At 55.2% G+C, this 15,340-nt stretch overlaps 1 protein-coding gene across 2 annotated transcripts in view; it reads right to left on the bottom strand.

Annotated features, from left to right (window-relative positions):
* The window catches only part of NEK6 (NIMA related kinase 6), an 84,936-nt gene that overhangs the window by 9,666 nt on the left and 59,930 nt on the right, over window positions 1-15,340 (bottom strand). For both annotated transcript variants that reach the window (XM_018055750.1, XM_018055749.1), the window contains exons 6-8: window positions 13,624-13,732; window positions 12,513-12,620; window positions 2,594-2,688 (exon numbers count right to left, since the gene is read on the bottom strand). In XM_018055750.1, the coding sequence (XP_017911239.1) occupies window positions 2,594-2,688; window positions 12,513-12,620; window positions 13,624-13,732 (312 nt within the window). The remainder of the gene's footprint in view (window positions 1-2,593; window positions 2,689-12,512; window positions 12,621-13,623; window positions 13,733-15,340) is intronic.

Raw genomic sequence — 15,340 nt, 5'->3', positions numbered from 1 at the left:
GTCGCAGCTCTACAGGCTGGTGCCCTCAGGGCACCCCCCAGGCTGTGCAGTGGGGGCTCCAGCCGTGTCTGGGGGACACTTCCTTCCAATTACCACGGCCCTGGGCTCAGGTGCGTCTCCCTCCCCGTCTGCTGGGAAAATATCCAGTTCTGTTTTCCCACAGGGCTTGGGGGTGGTAGCCTGAGGAAGAGCCCCAAGCTGCCTTCTGCCCTCAGAGGGGCCAGCACGTCAACCACACCAGTCCTCTTCTGTCGGAGACCCGGAGCCACTGGGTTTAGGTCAGCTGTCCCCTCGCATGCAGGACTCGTCTGATTTCATTGACTTTCCATGCCTGGCTGCGAGTCACACAGCTCCACACAGTGCCAGCAAATCAATACTGAGATAAACCCGCCCCTCCAGGCTGGGGAGCCCCTATGGATGCTCCCTCTTTATACGTGTGTTCAGGCGTCCATGGCAGGGACTCGAGGAGAGCGTCTGCCTCTAGGGAGTGGGCATCGGTGCGGACAGCTTGGCATCAGCTCCAGAGCCCCGAGGACAGCAGCAGGGCCGTTATATCCCAGCCACCTGCGCGCCTGTTTGTTTCCATCTGGAGACTCACGTGGTTCAGAGGCAGGAAGTGACTTACAGAAATCCCGAACACAGCACAGAGAAGTAGAGAGCCACCTGGACTAGGTGAGTGTCCATGTCTCTGTGGGGACGGGTGACAGTTGGACTTTGGCTCCCCGCTGGCCAAAGCGAGAAGGGAAATGTGGCCAGCTGCTCACGTGCCCTGGCTCAGGGGCTCAGAGGCAGCAAAGGGGGCAGGAAGAGCGATGCCTTGACCTGCCCCCGGACCGCCCAGGGCCTTCTGAGCCGGGTGCTGTCCACACCTCGTGAGCCAGGTGTGAGCCCGTTACACCTGCACCTGCAGCTCCTGGGCCCTCACCAGGCCCCGCATCTCTCTCACCCAGTCACCACCACAGCTCCCCACGTGGGAAGTAGTCCAGCTCAGCCCGCTTCATCCCTGTGGTGGGGAAGCCCCTGTGCCCTGATGCACTGCAGCTTCCAGGGGGCACCACCTCCATGGGCTACTCCTGTTTGGTGCTTATAAAAAATTCCATCTACAACAGACGCCCCTGTGAGGCCCAGGAAACACAGTCTGCTCCCCACCTCTGATTACCAGGGCCTGGCGCACCCACAGACCGTCAGGAGGGCTCAGTGGGACACCCACACAGCACACCTCTAGGAGAAGGGGACTCAGGCACAAACACCACCAGGGCCACATTTCCACGTGGCCTCATCTTCAACCACAAGACCACTCTTTAAAATGAAATGTCTGCTACTAACAGTAGGCCACTGGCTTAAAAAGAAAGACGCTGTGAAGTTTAAACCTTGTAAAGGGATCAGCGTTTGGATCTCATAGCCTTAATCTGTAATGCAGTGAGCAGGTATCTCAGAGCCAAGAGACTCTGACGGCATAGCCACCCCAGTCCTGGCGCTTCAGCAGCGGGCAGCTGACTCCTGAAGTCTATACCCACGGGCCACGAGGTCAATTCCCAGGACCAGAACTCCCAAGGAAACAAAGAAGTCTCTGCAACTCCAAAACACTCCTGGTGGCCCCTTGATGCTACCCCAACATGTCGCTGCCCTGGGAGATTCTTCAGTTTATTGGTTCTAAGCCAGATTTCAGGGACGCTCAAATCCACCCCAGGAAAGCAGAAAAATAATCAAGATTCCAACTCTAAACCCAAAGCATGTTTGGTGTCTCTCAGCCCTGGAGGGTCTTCAAAGCCCTTCAAAGCCTGAAATGAAATGAAATGTTATTTCATTTACCTGGCCTGTGACAACGCAGGATGCTACTACTGCCATTTTACAGACAGGAGACCTGCCCAGCAGGGGGTGGGCCATGGCAGCAGGAGGGTGTGGCTGCCAACTTGGAGATACTAAAGTACTCCGCCTCCCCAGCAGCAGCAAAAGTTCATGTTGTCTCATGTCTGAGCCTAACAAGACTCAGAAACATTCCTGTCCCTTTATCCAGGCTGGCCACCAGATCTGGAAATGGCCATCTGGTAGCTCCATCTCACAGCTCAGGAAGAGAGGCTGGTGGTCTCTAGGGTGACCCACGGTCTGAACCTAGAAGCTCGTGGCCCCCTCTTGGTGGGGAGCATTTCAGAGGCATGGGCCTGAGCTGACAGGGGCCCTGCGTGGGGTCTGGTCCATGGGTAAAGGACAGACACTGAACAGAATCACCCTGGTTACCAGGGAAACCAGGGCAACCAGATCCCCCTGCCTGTGCTCCTTCCATCAACAAGCAGACACTGGACACTCTGTCTGGTTCCAGTCTGTCTCCCTTCCCAGATCTGAGCAGCCCAGGGGTGAGATGGCACCCAGCCTCCCACTGGCCATCCCTCTAACCCCTTCCTGCCTGACAGTGCTAATCAGGCTGACGTTGGGCAGAGTGGACTGGTGAAGGACCAGACCCAGACGGTACCAATGCCACAGGCAGACGTGCATCCCAGATTTCCACCGAGCTGGTGAGGTGAGCCCTGCCCCAGCTGGGTGCCCATCACGCTCACCCCTCTAAATGCCGCTGGGCCGTGGGCCATACACTCACCTCATACAGCAAACAGCCCAGAGACCAGATGTCAGACTTGAAGTTATAGCCGTTCTCATGGATCCTCTCTGGTGACATGTAGTACGGCGTCCCCACTGAAACATAGCAAAGGGATAGGCAGGCGCTCATGCTCTGGGCAGTGGGGTTGGGGCGGGGGTGGGGTGGGGAGGGGAGGGGCCTGACCTCAGCCTCACTGGGGTCCTGGGCAGCCCCCTTGCCCTCTCTTCCTGCCCCCTCCTCTGACAAGTGAGAGGTCTGGGTCAGACTGGAGGGCCCCACGCTCGTGGGGCCCTAGAAGTTCCTGGAAACAGGGACTCACCCAGACCTGAGAATCCATCTTGGGGTTTGGTGGCGGATGACTGGTGTTCTTTCTAATTGCCCAGGGTAGGGAGACACAGAGGCCAGGCTCTGGGAAGCAACTGACCAAGTATCATCTAAAAGTGACTGCTTAAATCCCAGAAGAGTTCAGATAAGGTTCTCAGCAGTGAAAACCACCACGGTGACTGCTGACCAACCATGGCATGTGAGCCCATTTAACAGACAGAGAAACCGAGGCTCAGAAAAATGACAGGACTGAGGTTCAAACCCAGATCTTCAGGCTCTAGAAACTGAACTCTTAGCCACCACCCTTGGCTACTAGCACCAATCAACATGTCCTGCCTGAGATTTCTTAACCAGGACAGAAAAGATACTAACTATAAAAGAAAAGACTGATTAACTGGGCTTCATTAAAATTAGGAACTTCAGTTCATGAAAGACCACTGAGAGTTAAAAGGCAAGCCATAGACAGAAAGAAAGTTGTCCCAACAGTGATCTCATAGACAGAATGTATTTTTAAACTTCTATAAATCAACATATAAAAGACAAACACCCACCCTCTCTCAAATTAGCAAAATATTTGAAGGGTCATTTCAAGAGGAGACTATCCAAGTCACCAATAAACACGTGAAATGAAGCTATATTTCTCATTACTGATTAGGGCAATGCAAATTAAAAGTACAATGAGGTACCACCTACCACCTGAATGGTTTAAGCTAAAAGACTTAGATAACTAAGGTGGCGGTGTGCAGAGCAACTGGGACCCTTATGCATTGCTCACGGGGCCATAAAACAACACCATCTCCCTGGGAAACCATTTGGCAGTATCTACTGTACTACAGTTGCACACTGCCAACATTAAAATCCAGCAATTATTCTCCTAGGTATATGCCCAAGAGAAGAGTACTCTGTTCATCAAGAGACGTGATCAAGAATTTGAAGGATGTCTTTATTTGTAATAGCCCCAAACTGGAAACAAGTGGTAATCAACAGCAGAAAGGATAGATTGATAATGTGGTCTTTTCACATAAGTGAACACTAAACAGCAACGAACAAGAGCAAATCTCAGGTATGTATCACAAAAGGGACTGTTTTCACAGACTCAATGTTGGAAAGAAGCCAGGAACGAAAGAATACCACTGTTTGATTTCATTTTTATCCAAAACAGGAAAAATTACTTTATGATCAGGAAAGGGCTTGAGAGAGCTTTGCTGTGTGCATGTCACGTCTCAGTTAAAAAGCAGAGGCAGCACACTTAAAGACCGGAGCTGGGCAAGCATGGAAGGGTTTCCTGGTGGGCAGTGAGCTCCCCATCACCAGAGGCATGCAAGTTGCAGCAGAGCGGCTGATTTGGCAGGGCTGAGCAAGGGGGCGTAGGAACCTGGATTTGCAACCACAGATTTATAATCTGAAATTCTTATATCAGTCCATCTGAAGGACAGCTGTTCAGGAGGCCAGGTTTTAAAGACTGTTACATGGAGGACATTTATACTGGCCATATGAATGTGACGGTGGCTGGGGCTGTTCTGGTCAGGGACTATGGAGGCAGCCACAGTCCAGTGTGGCAGAGGCTGAGACTGAGATGTGGACTGATGACCCTAGGAAGGAGGGATGTGGGAACACAGGGGACCCTGGGGGAGAAGAGGCCTGTTGATGAGCTGGACTGGGAAAGTGACGGCTGCCTCAAGGCAGGGGCCTAGACTTCAGGCTGTCATGGGCCAAAGGCGTTTCAAGGCAACTTATTTTTGCCAAGTAAAGGTGTTTAAACACAAAATCCCAACTACCACTTCATGTCACTACTTCTCAGTTTAACACTAAAACAAGAAGAAAACTCAAGCTCAAGGACAGTCTTACATTGAGAAAGTTTAGCTGTTTAAAACTGATCTTCTTGCTTTTCTCCTCTCTTTGGAGATGGGTGAGAAATTCTGTTGTGCCCCTCTCGTAGAGGCCATGAACAGTGTTGGAAACTCCTGCTCCTGGCCTGAGCACCCCGGGAGCAGGATCTTGTTACCAAAGTGTCCCAGTGCCCTCCCCAGGACCAGGCCACAGCAGGTGCCCTCTAAGCATCTAGTCACCAAGTCAATGAACCCATCTGCATGGTATCAGATAGTATGTATCAGGATAAACACTTTTAAATGCAGCCTAACGCACTATTTACTTATGTCTGTCCGAGGGACTAGCTGATTATTGCTTTCCTGGGTTACCAAGCATTGTTTGATGGCAATAATCTTTAAACCAGGACAGCAGCCATCACTTAAATAGTTTTAAGAACTGTGTCATCCTACATGCATACTTTATGGCTGAAATCAGGGGGCTAATTGCTACTTAGCAGAAAGAGCTGTTAGTTAGCAAACGAACCCATGTGGGATTCTATAAGCAAACTGCACTTCTGGTAGCAACCCCTTGTATATTTCAGTCACAAGGGAGCAAAATGAAAATGAATGGGCAAGTGTGAAATGGATGACTTGTCATATCCAAACCACAGGATGAAATCCAAACAGTTCTCACCTAACAGTGGGAACCTCAGACCAAATGGCAAGCGATCCAGCACTTGGGGTGCTGTGGGTGGACATGCTTACCAGGTGAGGACCGTCTCCCACACAGTACCACCACACGGGGCTGATGGGGTGCACACAGAGATGGTGCAGGTCACAGGCCCTGTCCTCAGTGAGGGGCAGCAGGTCCACTGTCTGGCTGCGCTGCGCCAAGACCCCTGGCCAACCACCCCCAACGCCACCCCCTAGCCAGAAGTGTCGGCTGGCCCTGACACCTCTTCCCACCCTGTCTCACCCTTATTCTAGATCCTCCTGGGCCCCACAGGAGGGACTTGGGGGAGAGAAGACCTGCTGAGTGGTCAGGCTTTGGCCTGGGTGGGGCTGCCTTGCCATGCCCATCTGAAAGTGAAGACTGAGTAGCTGGTCCCCCTGCTTGAGTTCCCCTGCTGGCCACCCCGGCCTGCCCTCCAGTTCAGTCTGTGCCTCTGCTTCCTGGTGGGCTTCTCAAGGTCAGTTAAAGTGCCCCCTCCCCTGGCAAGGAGGGCCAGCTGCTCAGTGGAGTCGGGGCCTTTCCTTTTTCTCCCTGTCCCTCTGCGGAGGTTTCAGATGTCTGCCTCGGCCCTGCTTGGGGTGAAAGCCTGGAGGCACTGGAGAGAGAAAGCTGGGGGCATCACCTTCTGCTCTCCTCTCAACCTTCTACTTTTTTATTGCTCCTTCAGCTTTTACTCGTTTCCACCGGATATGAGGTGGAAAAGGCAAATATATCCTAATAAGATTTGTACTTTCTTCTAAAATGCCAGGGCTACATACTCCATCCATTCATCCGTCTTTCCAGTCATGCATCATCCCTCTGTCTGTCCGTCCACCCATCCATCAGCATCCCAATGTTAACTGATCCCTGACACTCTGCCGGACCCTCCAAGGTGTGGGTCTATCAGGAGGTAGTGAGTTGCCTGTCCCAGCAAGTGTCCAGGAGGAGGCAGCTGAACAAGGAAAGAGAACTGACCAATGGCTGTAACGAGATCACCTGAAAGAGGCTGTTAAAAATCTGGACCCCTGGCCCCACTCCAGGCCTGTGGGACCAGAAGCTCCAGGGCTGGAACTTGGGCCCCTGCATCTCCCACAACCTCCTGGAGCATATCATACAACTGAGAGGAGTTCTGCAGCCTCCCACACTGGCCCTCCTTTCAGCTGCTCAGGAATGTGGAGCCATGAATCCACCAAGTGCTAACAGAGGGAAGTGTGGCCTGTTCCCTGATCCAGGGGTGGGGCCTCTGCATCTTAAAGTTGGGGTGCTCTGTCTCACTGGAGGGCTCTTCAAACTACAAAGCTGCAGAGGGTGAACAGCACCTCTTCCCGTTTTGCCAGCTTTTCCAGGGAATGAAGTCTATGAAACTCTACTTTTATGCCCACAGTAAATGCCCAGACATTACGAAAGACAATGCACAACTTGCATGACTTATTAAAGACAAAATGAGAGACTTTAAAGGAGTTCCAAGCTTGCAGCAGGCCCTGGAGAAGTGACCCCGGCCCCCAGGGGTTCTAGGGGAGAGAGGGAGAAGCTGGCAGGGGGAGGAGCCTCTGCAGACAGTGGCCCTAAACGCCAGGCAGGGACCTCCGTGGGCACTTCCAGCGGCAGAGCAGCGACACAGCCTTCGCAGAGATGCTCAGATGCAGGAAGTGCACAGCCAGGGTCTCAAATCCCCTGCCAACAATCTCCCCAACAGCCTCTCAGCCCCCAGCCCTGCCCCAACCCTCCCCTCCAGGGACAGAGCTCTGCATATGAAAGAGGAGCCCAACAAACCCTGACCTTCCCGGCGTCTTCACCTAGAACTCCCAGATTTCAAACCCGGCAGATATCAGAGGAGAACTCGGAACCTCAAAGCGGAGGCTGATTAAAGGGCCCCGCTTCCCGAGATGCGCCACTCCTGTCAAAACAAACTTTGCCGTGTTTTGAAATGCTCACGGTGTTTGAAACATGTTCATTAGATATGAAAAAGGCAAAGATTTCACATGAAGGGGAGGCTGGCATCTGTGGGCCGCACTTCTTCCCCGGATGGTGGTTTTGAAAACAGCTGGGAAAGGGGGTGGGGCGCTGACACGCATCTCGAGCGCACCCCAGCCAGGCCTGGACCCGTTGCAGCCGCTGGCGAGCAGAGAGCCAGACCCTCTCTCTCTGCCGCCAGTGGAACACGGGGTGAACTCAATGGTCCGTGGGGTCCTCCCCGCCACATTCTGGAACCCTGGTATCTGTCTCAGAAAAATGGGGATAGTCTGAACTCCTGGCACATGGACAGGAGGAAGCAACAGCTCTAGGAAGGCTCTGCTCCCCACAGACCCCAAGGGCTGGGCAATGGAGCGGGGTAGTCCGAGGAAAGGAGGGCTCGGGGTGCCCAAGAGGGCAGGGGAGCCGGTGAGGACCAGACTCCTCTGTGCTGCACGAGGCCCTGACCCATGAAACTCCCTCCCTGGCCCTCCCCCCCCAACACCAGGCCTCACTTGCTGAGGGGGCCCCCCTCCCCCCCGGCCCCCTGGCCACTGTCCAGCTGCTGCACCTCACCTGGACAAAGGTTTGGCTTAGCCCCCCTGCCCTGCCCATTCTCACTGCCCCCCCGCCCCGCATCCTGCACCCCAAGGCAGGCGCCACGTCTCTGCCTCGGGCCGAGGGCTTCTCATCCCCCAAGAGAGAAAAGCCAGGTCCTCAGCTTCCGGGGCCTCTCCAGATTCTCCCGGCTCCACCCAACACTGGGACCGCAACACACGAACACCCTGTCCGTGTGCCACCATTTGTCACTAAGTCCTCCTAAGTCACCAGCCGACCCGAGGTCAGGGCACACTCAGCCCTCCCGAGAAGCAGCCATGTTCATGAAACACTGTACTTCTACCAGCGTCGACTTGATTCCATATTGGCTACATCCCTAAATATCTGCCTACTGGTAGTTACCCCATGGAGGATCGCTAACAGATCTAAGAGTGAGGGAGCCCGACGCTGCCGGGTTACGCGGCTCCCCACATTCCCAGGTATCAGGGGCTCATCCCAAGATGGCGCAGGAAGCCTTGGGCGGAAACGCTCGCGTGGCCGCGCCTCAGCCGCCACGTGGCACCGCCCCGCCCACCACGTGGGCACGCCCTCGCCTGCCACGTGGTTCTGGTTGAAGCGCCACCTGGCAACGCGAAGGTGCTCGCCTCACTGCACCTGTGCTTCCTCCCCTATTAACGAGTTCTGAGAATTCCCACCTCCCTGGGCGGCTAGAGCACTATGCATAGGTACCACCTGGGACATGAACATGCTGTGGCTGGTGGGGAAGATACTAAACACATTTTCCAGCCCCGAAAGGCCTCCCCAGTCCCTGCCTGCCCGGGGACCACAGGGATATGGCAGCACTGCTCTCTGCCCCCGTTTCCTCATCTGTCAAAAGATTTTAAGCCTCACTGGTCCACATTTTTAAGATGCAACATGTTTTTCAAGCATCCTTTAAAGCTTTTCTTTGTTAAGACACCTCCTTGGTCAGTTTAGCGACTTCAAGAAAGGGAAATAAAGCCCCTGGGAGGGGCCAAGGCAGCTCCAGGTCCCTGGTGGACCCTTGCTCCTTGGGCACAGCTGAATCAGACAGCCCAGCACTGTGCACACAGTGGGCCTGCCACGTACCATTCTGCTTGCCCCCCACACAGTGCCACCCTGGGTCTGTCCAGGAACCCCCTGAGAGCAGGAAAGGTGGTATCACCTCATGTTCCCATAACTTCACATCTCCCACCCAGCCCAGGACCAGGGCACTTGGCCTGGGGAATGGAGAAGGAAGGATTTATGTATGCCCCACAGCCAGGCCAGGGGTCGGTGACATGGAAAACACCCTGACTGTGGGTACCTGACAAGGGTCGCCCCCAACCAGACCTGTCTTCTCCAGCCCCCCTGAAAGGCAGGGTGGGGCACGGTACTGGCCTGGATGTGAGCCTGCCTCACCTCCCACCCGATCCCAGCCCGAGGCCGTCGGGTCTCGCGGCAGAGCGGGCAGGGCCTGCTCTCCCAGCCCCACAATTTGTCTTGCAGCTGCTGCCGTTGCTCGGAGCGAGACACTTGCTTGTAGCTTGTGAGCTGTGTGTAGGCAAATCTTTCATTTTTCTTTCATTATGCCGGCGTGTACTGTCACTTAATTTTTATGTATGCAATCCTTCCTGACAAATATGATCTGCTGCCTGGTAATTCGTCTGACGCTCATTCTGTTCCGCGCTCTAATTACGGCTCCTATTCCTGACACTGAGGCAGCCGCTCTGCCACCGCTGGGTACCGCACCTGTCAGCCCGGCCATGGCATGACTAATGCCCTTTCATGCCAGCCTCGTGTTAGCAAATATGGAGGCGGGGAGGGGGCTGGGGGAGGAGGCAGCAGGAGGAGATGGGATTTGCATAAGCCCTACCCTGGGTCAGCAGCCTCTGGAGACAAGGTGGTTGCTGGGGCAACGTGGCTGCCTTGGAACATTCCCCACATAGTAGGTGCACAGAGAGGCAACGGATGAATAATTCATACCCACGCACGGGGTGTGAGGGAGGCTCTGCCCCGCAAGTCCTTCCTGAGTCACAAAGCACCTGCAATTAGTACAGCCTTCTGCCCCACCGAATGTGTGTACGAGACAGCTGTTTGTGGAACCTCGCTATGGAAGGGTGTCTTTTCTCCTGGTCTCCGAGACTTCAGACCTGGGCTCTGGCTTGGCACTGTCACCTTCGTGGGGCCTGGCCCTTGGTTCTGGCCGCAGGGCCTTGCTGAGCCCGTGCGGGCCTCTCAACTCGATGGGCACACGGCCCCAGGAGGGCTCCTTCCACCTACCACGAGACCCGACAACCACTCAGAGGCTGTGGGAAGAGCCTGGCTTACCCGGGCAGCCTTTTCCCAAGTTCCAATTCCTTCTCATTAATATAATAAGTGCACCAGTCCAAGTCGATAAACTCACACTGTCGGACGAGCCTGCATTTCTGCCCGCTCCTAACGATGTGATCTTAACCAGCTCTGACTTGTGCCGCAGTTTTTCCCCGGCGGGACAGAGGAGGGTTGGGACCTGACTGACAGGGGACAGGAGGCAGTGGCTTTAACTCTGCTCTTTGACGGTTTCCCTTGAATTTCTGGCCTTTCTGAAGCCCTTGCACCAGAGAGGTAAACAGTCCCAAGCTGACAAGACACAATGATTTTCCCAAAGAGAAGGATATGGGGAAGCGAGAAAGAGACGGCTTCCTCCCAGGTACGGGGAGTCAGTGCCCGAGCTCCGGAGGCAGATCCTTCCAGGGCCCCCGACCCTGGGCTCCTGGAAGAACCGGGTGCTGCACCGGGAGGGCCGCATCAGGGCCCGGCTCTGCCATTACAGAACTCAGAAGAGTTCCTCAAGCTCCCTGGGTCTCAGATTCCTCATCAGCGCAGAGGAAGGAGCCTATGGACCCTGACATCTGCTTGAGGCATGACCGAAGCATTGCCAACTCAAGGGTTGGCGGGTCCTTAAACATCCTTTCGTTCTGACCTAACAGAAGAGCAACAGTGCACCAGCTGCTAAGGACGCCGGGCCAGAGGTCCTCTGAGGTCAGATGAGGATGACGGTTTCAAAACAACCACATACACACACGCACTTACACAGTCACACACACTTACAGTCTGTCCGGTTCCCAGCTGGGAGCTGTTGATCTCTGAGCTAGCCTGTTTCTCCAGACTGTGTGCTATACCCTGAGAGCCTCGAGCCATAGGGACCTGTATGAACAGTGACAGTTTCCACCAGGAAAGCGTGTCTTCCAGAAGGCTGCTGTGTGTCTCTTGGCACGCCGCAGGCTCTCAGGGATATAGCACACAAGAAGACCAGAGATGCACTGGCTGGGCCACGGAGTGCAGGGGACGCGAGTAGACAACAGAGCGGTGTTCGAGGGGCTCGGCCTGTGCACGGGACCAGCTCCCTCCCGTGGATGCAGCACCAAATGGGGGAGGTGAGTCTCAGGCGCTGTCCCCTGCCAATGCCACGACAAAGAGCCAGGAACTGCTGGGGGTCGGGGAAATGCCCCTGCACCCTGCCCTGGCCTGAAATGTTCCCACGCAGCCCTGGTCACAGCACCCAAGGGACCCTACTTCTGTGTTCCACACACACTGGGGACTTCGCTGGTTTCTAATCAAATGTAAAATTCTCCAGTGGTCCAAGTTTCGCATTTCCTCACATATCTAGAGAAGGAAATGGCAACCCACTCCAGTACGCTTGCCTGGAAAATCCCATGGACAGAGGAGCCTGGTAGGCTACAGTCCATGGGGTCGCAAAGAGTCAGACACGACTGAGCGACTTCACTCACTCACTCATATCTGGATTCTGAAGCTGGACAGTGCTTAACATGACCCGAAACACACATGTGACCTCCAAGTCTCCTCTGGTGTCGGGCCCTCAGTGCCCCCGCACTCCTGGGATGGTGTTCCCACTGAGCTCAGCCTTCGAGGCCCTGCTTGCCTTCCTTGCCACCCAAGGGCCCTCGACCCTCCCCATGCCATCATTTCCTCCATAACTCACCAGCTCCTAGTCACTCCCCACACTTCAGCTACAGAGTCACCTCCACCATGAAAGCACTGGGCTCCTGTAGCTTTGAAACGGCCGGGTTAAAAGCCAAAAGCTGTAAACAGCCCAAACATCCCCAGCAGGAGGAACGGGCTGAATGTACATGAATGAATGAAGTGTCATGATCTCACGTGTTGGCGGGTCCTTGAATATCCTTTTGTTCTGACCTAACAGAAGAGCCATGGTGCACCAGCTGCTAGGGAGACCGGGCCAGGGGTCCTCCAGGGTCAGATGGGGATGAGAGCTTCAAAACCACCACACCCACACACAATGGGACACCATGCAGCAATGAGAAAAACGACATGGTGGTCTCTGCGACCGCGGAGCCACACCTCCCTATCCCTAAAACATGAGCTTGTGAGGACACGGGTGGTCGCATCCTGGGCTCCTCCAGTCCTTGGGTTTACTCCCCTCTGGCCACCGTTCTGAAGAAGAATGTCTGAGGTTCTAACCAAAGGCACCCCGGGGAAAGGGTTCGCACCTCCCCACGTCATCCAGGACTTTGGGGTCGCTGGGGTGTGAATGGCCTGTCCTTACCTAGGGAGTGGGCCGCGGTGGTCTCTGAGCTGAAGAAACGGCCCAGGCCGAGGTCGCCCAGCTTCACGATGCCCGTGGCTGTGATGAACACGTTGGCAGGCTTGATGTCTGCAGGGGAAGGAGAGGGGGGTTGGTGTGGGGTCTGCAGTGAGGCTGCCTGGTGGTGAGGGGAAGAAGGGAGGAGGAGGCCTAGGGGTGGGCAGAGAGTGGGGCCCTTCAGGTGATGGGTTTAGTCCCCAGTCCTGCTCTCTCAGGGCAAGGCCCTGGCCCTGTCTCTGCCCAGCTGCGGGACTTTGAGAAACGTAACCTCAGTTTCCTCATCTGTAAGATGGGTCTAACTTCACTACAGCTCACGCTGCTGTGAGGTCTAGGAGTGCAGGGATTTTTGTTCTCTTGTTTCTTCTTTTTCAGCAGAGTGGGTACTCTATGCAGGTCTGTATAACAGATGAAGGAGGCGCTCAGGGAGGTAACCTGTGCTGTTCCCCAGTCACCAGGAAGTGCCTCACACACAGCAGACACTGATCAACGCGGGCAAAATGAGCAAACGGAGGAATGAGTAAAGGCATCTAGCTAAAGCACACAGCGCTCTGCCAGGCACCAGCAGGCCCTTTGCTCACAGTCTAGGATGATGTCAGCTCTTCGAAACACTCATCTCCTCTGTCCAGCCAACTCCTACTAAGACTTCAAAGCCCAGATGAAAGGTTCCCTTTTCCGGGATGATTTCCTGCCCTCCCAGGCAGAGCTGGCGGCAGTACCGGAACTAGCCATGACTTCCCTGCCAGGCTCTCCACCCACCCTACCCTCGCTGCAGCCCCTCTTGCTGGCTCTGGGCTGGTTTTGGGGACTGGAGATTATGTGTTGAGCATGGCCCCTGTTTCTGAGGTTCCTGCAACTACATGGCACTTGGTGCTCTCACCTTGTGGAGGCCCCTGACAAGGGCACAAGGTCCAGGGTGCCATCAAGTCTGAGGTCGCCCACTCCCATTCTCTGACGCTGTAAGGACAGGCGAGATGCTGGCCACCCACCGGATGGGGATACAAGGCGGTCACCCTCCTCAGGCTGTTCCGAGCAGCCTAGGGGAAGGCTGTGTCCTGTGGCCCCTGGCACGTACCACGGTGCATGACCCGGCGGGAGTGCATGTGCTCCACGGCACTGCAGAGCTGCACAAAGTACTTCCACACGGTCCTCTCTGGGATGAGCCGCTTCTGCTTCTTGAAGTACTGCAGAGGGGGAGACAGACACACAGACAGGCTCGGGTGACGGGCCTGGGAGGGCTGCTGTAGGGTCCCAGCTCCAGCGGTCACGTGTCCACCCACAGCACCAGGCTCCTTGAAGGCAGGGCCGGCCTGGCCAGAAGGGATGTCCTGACAGCTTCTCTGAAGGGATGCTGGGATCACATCTTGAAGGCTGCTCTCTATGACCCTTTACCTAGAGTCTCCTGGACACAAGTCCATTTCCTCCCACACTGCCCGACAGGGATTAGTTCCTTGCAGGAGTGACTGGTGTGGGCTCTCTGCCCTGGGCCTGGCCCAGCCCAGGATGGGGGCACCCAAGACCTGCTTGGTGGTTAAATCTCAGCTCCCTTCCTAGGAACCAGCACATGTAACCATGAGCAAGCGTGGCAATGACCTCCAGGAAGCGGGCTTGACAGTCTGGAATGGACCTTCCAGTTTCAACAGGCACAACCTATTTTGTTGCCTGGAAAATCATACTTAACACTCCAGAAAAAAAAAAGTAAAAAAAAAAAAGCCTAAAACCCAAAATCTACCCAGGCTGCACTGAGTGATCTGTAAGTAACCAAAGGTCCTGAAAGCTCAATCAACCAGGAACATGCCCTCGTCCACTGTTCAGATCAGCATCCCTCCAGGGGGAGCTCCTGTGGGCCAGGCCCGTAGGGGTCGGGGACGTAATTCACCCACCCGTCATGTGGAACTTAGTTTTTGTTCACTTAAAGCAACCATCTTTTCCCAAAGCAGCCAGAGATGAAGACTTGGTCCACATGTCAGGGCAGCCACACCAGCACAGGGAAGACCCAGGACACACTTGCAGCCTGAGGCAGGAGGCGGGACCCGAGCTAACCTCTGCTAAGCACCTGCCATGTGCAGCCTCTGTGCTGGGCTCCACAGTGATGGCTGCACCCATCTCACAGATGGGGAAACTGAGGTCCACACAGGAGAAGTAAGGGGCAGAGTTACAACAGCTCAACCTGGGAAGCCGAAGCTCTTAACCCACTTCTAATGGTACCAGTAACCACCTGATGAAGGCCCAAGGTCAGAGAGGTTCAGGAACTTGCCCAGGGTCATCCAGCAGGGGCAGGAGAGCTGGGACCGGATGCGGACACCTCCAACCTTGGTACAGTCATAGTGGGAAGCCCCTGGACTGGCTCTAAAGCCCCAGGAGGCTCTTCTAAGGCTCCATTCTGGGAGAGGACCTCATGCGTCAGCTGCCCCTGGCTCCCGGCACAGAGCTCCCCCAGGACCACCTCAGGCCTCTGTAGTGGGCCGTGCTGTGGTGTTATTTGTGCCCTAATGTTAGCTAATCCTCATTATAGCATTTAAATGGGGACGTGCACGGCTGTGTGTGGTGATTTTCTAAATGTCACGTCCTATTGGTGCGGGTGACATTTAGCAGGAAGGCGCGGAGTCTCTGGTGGGTTCTGGGGTGGCAGCAGCTCCGGCTTCACCATCCATCGTAAATAACGCCAGCACACGGCCCTGTTGGTGCTGCTTGGCTCTGGAGGCTGGGGGCCTTTGGGACAGAGGGTCTGCTGGCCAGCCACCTCCCTGTCAGGCCAGGACTCAGTGTGGCCCCAGGCTGAGCCCTGCCTA

Source organism: Capra hircus, chromosome 11 (assembly GCF_001704415.2).
Source record: "Capra hircus breed San Clemente chromosome 11, ASM170441v1, whole genome shotgun sequence".
NCBI classification, from domain to species: domain Eukaryota; kingdom Metazoa; phylum Chordata; class Mammalia; order Artiodactyla; family Bovidae; genus Capra; species Capra hircus.
The sequence above is the reverse complement of the archived record's forward strand: the minus strand, read 5'-3'. Positions and strand labels throughout refer to the sequence as shown.